General features: G+C 32.6%; 1 protein-coding gene and 1 long non-coding RNA gene across 6 annotated transcripts; one reads left to right on the forward strand and one right to left on the reverse strand.

The window, feature by feature from the left end:
* Positions 1-3,637, reverse strand: LOC124847671 (uncharacterized). Of its 5 annotated transcripts, XM_047325213.2 has the most exons (7): positions 3,223-3,637; positions 2,997-3,092; positions 2,827-2,874; positions 2,598-2,679; positions 1,395-2,018; positions 466-800; positions 1-370 (listed from the first exon to the last, which is right to left on the reverse strand). In XM_047325213.2, exons 5-7 carry the CDS (start codon positions 1,992-1,994, stop codon positions 256-258), a joined length of 1,050 nt encoding a protein of 349 aa, XP_047181169.1. In that variant the 5' UTR covers positions 1,995-2,018; positions 2,598-2,679; positions 2,827-2,874; positions 2,997-3,092; positions 3,223-3,637; the 3' UTR covers positions 1-255. The 5 variants fall into 5 exon arrangements, with proteins under 5 accessions (XP_047181169.1, XP_087962621.1, XP_087962620.1 ...); XM_088106495.1 differs by lacking the exon at positions 2,827-2,874; XM_088106494.1 differs by having other exon boundaries at positions 2,598-2,874.
* On the forward strand, positions 226-909 carry LOC148203346 (uncharacterized). The gene is made up of 2 exons (XR_015784228.1): positions 226-365; positions 542-909. It is a non-coding gene; the product is annotated as an uncharacterized LOC148203346 (long non-coding RNA).
* Positions 3,638-7,486: the final 3,849 nt, after the last annotated feature.

Raw genomic sequence — 7,486 nt, forward strand, 5'->3', positions numbered from 1 at the left:
TAACATCATGGAGAGAAATTTTCACAATTGTTTGTAATATACAAATATAAAGAGGGAGGTGTAGAACAACAGATATAAATATAAACAAACACATGCAGGCTGTTTAAACTAACAAGCCACTAAAATAGATACCAAAATAATTTGATATCATCACAATTATGGATCCTATAACACAATGGACTTAAACAAGGTATAGTAACTTTTCTGCATAAACCTCGCTCTGCTAGTGTCTGCCGAACTGCAAAATTTTAGCAATCAACTTTTGCAGCAGAAGAATAATACCACTATCTTCTGCCATAGGTCCTTCCTTAATCGACTTTTATCAACTTCCAACATTCTCACCGGGCTTCCATTCCATTCTTCAGGTAAGCTGTAAATCAAACATGATTATGCCTAAATAGTTATGACCATAGATAGCTTCTGTATTGCCAAAGAGAGACAGAACTTAAAGTGTAAGAAACTTACATGGGAAAGGCAAATGAATGTGTGCTGCTTATGCTGTCATTAGAGTGATGAGAGGCATTGCTGGATGTTGTTGCAGGAGCAGCATATGATGTTGGACCGCCAGATAGAGGGCCCTCAGCACAGAAACAAGTCTCTTGAGGATCATTGTCTTGTCTTTTTCCTGAACCTGTTGGACTTTCTGAGTTACACATCTCAGACCTACACATGATTGTGTCAGCAACTTGCACACAATCTGCACAACATGGAAACTCCACCCTTCTGCCAACTGTACCCAAAAATGAATTTATTTGCCAATTCTTGAGAGATCTTGAAAAGTCTGCTTCCGTTGCTATTGCCTACGGATTGTTAAAGATACAATAGTTCAATGCAAATTTTGGAATGATACAATTTTTCTTCATGGTCTTTTCATTATTCGCCCGAATTTCAAAGTGACCATTCTATTTAGACCCAAATATTGAGTGTTAAGTAGTAAATGACCAGATCAAAACAAAGTACAAGATAACATAAAAACAGAGAAAAGAAAAGAGATTTTCTCATTCGGTTCTCTCCTTTTTCCCCTAACAAATTAGAGTTTTTGTCTTGGTTTTGCATTTGCTTATAATCTACAAAGGCACTCATAAATCTAACCTATCGAATTTCTATCAGTGCAAGTGCAGGTGCTGCAACTAGTTTCTTATGGCCTTCCGTAGTGTGTAGATGGAAAGAGCTATATATGGGTAGTAAGACTAGTTTCAATCTTTTATCAATCATGCAGCCATGCATATGAAACAAAAGAGAACATGTGCATTGATATTGGTGGTTCAACCAAATAAGCTAAAAGAGAAGACACAACTCTATAGTATTCTAGTGTTTATAGGAATATTCTAAAAATAAACTAATTCTTTGTCCAAAGAGATAAAATGTACAAGTGTGAGATTAAATTGTCTCACCTCTCTAAGGGTCTCTGGTGTTGTCTTCTTTTTGGGGTGATCAGTTGAAATCTTGTATCCTGAATCCCCTTCAACATCAATCACTAAAGCTCTGGAGTCATAAAATTCCATTGCTTCCTTAAGGGAAAGAGGTTTAGAAGCATATTCTAGTCTTTTAAAATTGTCTGAAAATGCTTCCATAGTCCTTAGATTTGGATCTCTTCTTCTATTAATGTCAGAGTCAAAGTGACATGACATCATATCATGATCTTCTGAGAGGCACTTGCCTTCTGGTGGCACTCCCCTACCAATGCAAGTGTCCTTCACAAACTGTTCATTATCCTCTTGAATAAAAACAACCAGTTCAGGTACATCATAGTCCATGACATTCATTCCTGCTGAAAAGTTCTTTCCCTTGCTAAACTTTGACAAGTCCCCTGAAGCACTTGTAAAATGCCCTACATTCAACAACCTCTTCACTGGAATCTCCCTTGTCCTAAAACTTTTATCAGTATCACCCTCCACTCTCTCCCACACAATGTTCTTTTCTTCTTGACTTCTTTGATCTTCACGATGAAACAAACGTGTATGTTTCATGCTGCGACCTCTTGAACTTCTCATCTTGCCAAACTTATCACTACGTCACTGCATTGGAAAAACTGGTAGTGAGATTTGCAGGATGAATTTGATAAGAAAACAACAGTTCACACCGCAAACAGAAATATGCTGTCCAAGTCTACAAAGGTTTTCAATTGCACTTCCAGTTTTCTCACTATCCTTGAAATCGCAGAAAATTTGGGGCAAACACAACTGAGAGGTTGAATAAAAGTAATTAGATTAACATTATATTACAAAATAATATATATAATATGGTATAAAACAACCAGTTACTGCTTTCTAGTTTTATCCGTGTCCTAGGACATTAAATATGAATAATGAAGAGAAATTAAATATGGATCTAATATAATAACTTTTAGGCTCTATACCTTGTCTCTGTTGGTGCCAATTACATACAAAGAATTAATGCAGTCCATTACAGAGGAGAGGACTGAAGAAAATAACTTTGTTTACACTGACCCTACGCTAGTTTGGATTCCTTTAAAACGGCAGGTGGAAAATGCAGGGATGAATTTATATATGAAAATTGTTTTAAAACTAATTTCTACAAAAAAATTATGATTAATTTTAAGGGAAAAGAAACTGTAGAAGACAATGACCACGTACCTGTAATTATCCAAGTCAAGGGGCCAAAGGATTGGCTATCACATTCAGTTTTCAGGGCAAGAATTTCTGTTTTTGCATAAATCTGCCAAATTACATTGACTGTTTATCTTGTTTGAAAGTGATGAAATGAATATATGAAGAAAAGGGAGGTTTTGAAAAGTTTCTGATAAACAAGAATGCAATCTGTGCAGAGTACGACATTTGAATACAGATAACAAAAATAGAATACCAAGTTCTCAGACAGAATGATCAGTAGAATGTTTTAGAGAATCCATGCCTGTAACGTGAAGCAAGAAAAACATAGATAGCCTAAATTTGCGGGACATGAAAATAAATGAGTAAAAAATACAAAAAATCCCCGAAATCATTTCTATCACTGATGAAAGAAGCAAACTTTACCCATGGCCCAAATGCAGATATTGAAAGTTACACTTTCTTTGTTGTTGTTTTCCCTCTAAATCTCAACACGAGAATGAAATTATGTTCCTCGTCATTCTGAAAAGAAATAATCCAGGAACAAGGCCAAAGAAGAATTTATGCAAATTGATAAAACAGAAACAGTGCACAAAGGATGAAATCAACAAAAAAGTGACGATCAGAGTGATATGAATCAAATTTGAATTACCAATATTTGATGTCCGAAACGACTCAGAGGTCAAAATTGCTCCTCGGCATCACATTCTTGGTTCATGGATCATTTGCAACTCCATTTACCACAAGAAACGCAGAGTTATCTCACTCTAGTTTCAATAGAAACGGTTGGCAGAAAAACATAAAAGGAAAAACAAAAAATGGAAAGTAAAAATAATAAATGGACGGTTCAGAATATTTAATATCCTTAAAACAAACACCAAACAGCCAGATTGACAACACAAATGTTGTTTGCTTGCACATCCTCTAACATGTTTCCCAAAAGTCATGCGTTTCATAGTTTCCTATGATTCTCTTCTGTCCATTCCTCTTAAACACGCTCTTGCTGTTTGGTGACCATGAAATTCGCATGAGAACAGCACAGAGTAAATAATTTCAATACATCATGAGCTTACAATGCAAGTATATACATATTATAGAAAGTGAATTTAGATTTAACTTACCTCTGTTAAATCATCTTGGTTTTAGTATTATCTCACACAGTTGTGTTTTTCTGTAAGATTTTTTCTTTCTTTTCCTTGAATGTGATGCTTTGCACTGAATAATGATGATGGTTTTTCATTTCAAAATTAGAAAATTTTGTTACTTAGAATTTGTTTGAGGCATTAATTAACCTTCCATTATACTTTCTTTGAAGGGTGAGGGTTTCAACTTTCATTCAATGGGTTTGACTCTCTCTTCTGCTCTGTCATCAACCATACTTATTATTATTATTTTCTTGTTTTAGAAGAAACATAAAATAGTATTTTGTTTTGAATTAAGACACAATACAGTGTTTTTCAAAATTCAGAGGAGATTTAACCATCATTTTATTTTCCTAAAATGTCAAAATAAATATAATTATTTATTGTAAAATTAATAAATATTCAAATTACTGGTAAATATTTAAATAGACGATTAATTACAATGAAAAAATGCTGGTTTGATTATAATAAAAAAAATTAATATTTTATAAAATATATGACTTTCTCCAAGTAGTTATAGTAATCAAATAATCATATTAAGTATTTCTTTATGTTGTCATTAAATCACTGTACAAAATAATAAACGTATATGATACGAAGATTGATTTCACGTTTATTAGTCAACAAGACACTATAAACAAGTCCACATTTGATTATTTTTAATTTATATATTTGGTGATATCATTATCAATCCCACATTGATTATTTTTTATTTTATTCATTCACTTAATTTCTAAAAATATATAACATGAAAAGTGATGTTAGTTCTATCGAGGAGGAGGTTTTCTGTGAGTTACACAAACATTAATAATATTTGAGTCAATTATATAAGGGATCGACACGTACCTAAAACTTTATAAATGAAACAATCTTTTAATACCATTTAAAATAATTTAGTTTAATGATAGTTTTGGTCTCTTATAATTTTACTTTCCATCTTTTTCATAATATAATACGAGTAGAAAATAGTTTTTTTTTAATTTTTTAAAAATATTTTGAACATATTTAAGTAGTTGTCAAAACGATAATAAATTTTCTTCAATTAAATATAATTTATATTTATTATTACGGCAGGAACATTGAAAACAAAAATGAATAATATTATAACATACCTTCCTATTGTCTGGTAACATCAAAATCTTTTGTTTGGACATTCGGATACAATATTTCTAAAATCCAAACATGTGAAACAATTTCTTCGTTTGTCTTTCTTGAAATTTGAAGTAATTCTTAGAAGGATAAGAGGATCTTAATCAACTAAAGAGGTGTTAGAAAAACCAATAACCAATGGATGATCATAGAAATGTAGCAAAAGCATCAAACCATGGTGTGACTTTTAAGAAACAAAGTTGAACAAAAAATAAGTAGTATGAAACCGTGGTGTGGATTAAAGAAAGGAATATGAACTTTTAAAATGGAATCATAAATGATAAGTGCAACGAGAAGTTACCACTTGAAGGAGTTTCCCGAGATTGCAACCAAAACAAAAGAACACTTTTAAGAAGTTATCTCACGAATTAAAGTATATTTTATAAGAGGTTTCAAATGTTATTTAGAGTAGAGTGGTGCAATCAAAATAAGAGAAGGAATTAGTTTAAAAATGGTTATTAGATATATTATCTTTATCTTTTATTATTATTGATGATTATTTTATATGTACTTGACTATTTTTAATGAAAAAGCGTTCTGATTTATTGTATATTTTTCAAACTTTTTATAATTAAATTAAAACTCAGTTTGATGTTTCTATTCAAACTTTATACAGTGATCATGGTCGTGAATATCTTTTCCATTCTTTTAAACAATTTATAGCTTCTCATGGTATTCTCTATCAAATTTTATGTGTTTATACAGCTTAACAAAATGGGGTGGCTGAGTGTAAAAATAATCATCTTATTGAAACAACTTGCACTCTTTTAATTCATGGTAAATTCCTCAATATTTTTGGGATGATGTTATTCTTACTACATGTTATTTCATTAATCGCATGCCCTTTTCTGTTTTAGATAATAAAATTCGTCATTATATTTTATTTCCTCATGAACCCCTTTACCCATTACCTTTAAAAGTTTTTGGGTCTATATGTTTTGTTCATAATTTTAGTCCTGATCTTGATAAGTTAGCTCATTGATCACACAAATGTATTTTTTTAGGCTTTATTATATCAAAGAAAGGATACAAGTGTTTTTCTCCTTCTCTTAATCCCTATTTTATATTTGTAGATGTCACCTTCAATGAATCTTCCTTTTATTTTAACGATTATTCTTCTTTTGATATGTATCCTTCTAATACTATCAATATTCCTATTATTTGTGATCCTCCAATTGTGCCTAGTCCACTAGGTGTTTCTCAACAACCACTAAGTGACTCAATTCAAAAGCCAATTATCTTGTCTCCTTTGGCTTTGGCAATTAAGTCTACCCTTCCAAATACCCTCCAAAAAAGGTATACGTTCTTGTAGTCCTTCTCCACATTATATTGCTTTAAGTTATAATAGATTGTCTTCACCTTTTTATACATGCCTTTCATCTATTTCTTCTGTGACCATCAAAAATCTATTACTGATGCCTTAGTCCATCATGGTTGGCGTTAGACCATGCTAGACGAACTAAGTGTTTTTCAAAATAGTGGAACTTGGGAGCTTGTCCCAATACCGTTTGGAAAATCTGTTGTTGGTTGTAGGTGAGTTTTTCCTATCAAAGTTGGTCATGATGAAACTATTGATCGCCTCAAAGCTCGTCTTGTGGCCAAAGGTTACACACCAATGTTTGGGTTGGATTATGGTAATATTTTTTCTACAGTGACAAAGACGACATATGTTCGTTTGTTTATGATCATGGTGACTCTTCAACAATGATCTCTTTATCAATTAGATACAAAAAATGTATTTCTTAATGGAGATTTGAAAGAAGAGGTTTATATGGAGCAACCTTCGGGATTTATTGCTCAGGACAATCTTTTGGGTTGGTATGTCGTCTTCACAAATTCTTATATGGCCTAAAACAATCTCCTAGAGCCTAGTTTGGAAAATTTAGTAACGTTGTTCAACAATTTGGTATGACTCGGTGTGAAGCGGATCATTCAACCTTTTATTGTTACTCGTGTGTTGGATGTGTCTACTTAATAGTGTATGTTGATGACATTGTTCTTATGGGAAGTGACAATCATGGTATCTCTTAGATGAAACAACATCTTTGCAACCATTTTAAGACCAAAGATCTTGTCAAACTTAGATACTTCTTGGGTATTGAGGTGACATAATCCAACGATGTATTGTTATATGCATAGGATATTTTGGACAAAACTAGGTTGATGAATTCAAAATTTGTGGACACACCCATGGATCCTAATACTAAATTTCCACCAAAACAGGGGAGTCTATGTCAGACCCCAAGAAATATAAAAGACTAGTTAGAAAATTGAATTATCTCACAATTACTTGTTCTTACATTTCCTTTATCACTTAGTGAACTAGACATAAAATGGTTCCAAACCTGTGGTGAAAAGTGGTGCTCAATGGTACCCTGTCACTACTCAACACCAAATCATTCGCAAAATGGTTACTTAGCGCTAAAAGTTGGCGCTCAACGGTCTAGAGAAAAATTGCTTCTAGACTTCCACAAACTAGCTTACATTTAACACTACACATGCACCACTTAACGCCATATCAGGAACTTGCACATTCAAATATGTGATTTAGGAAAACTAGGGACTTGTTCGTATATGCTTCTACAAACAATAAAAACACGATCAATGCACACCATTAGGACCACT

Source organism: Vigna umbellata, chromosome 2, assembly GCF_029865625.1.
Source record: "Vigna umbellata cultivar VRB3 chromosome 2, Vumbellata_1.0, whole genome shotgun sequence".
Lineage (NCBI taxonomy): Eukaryota > Viridiplantae > Streptophyta > Magnoliopsida > Fabales > Fabaceae > Vigna > Vigna umbellata.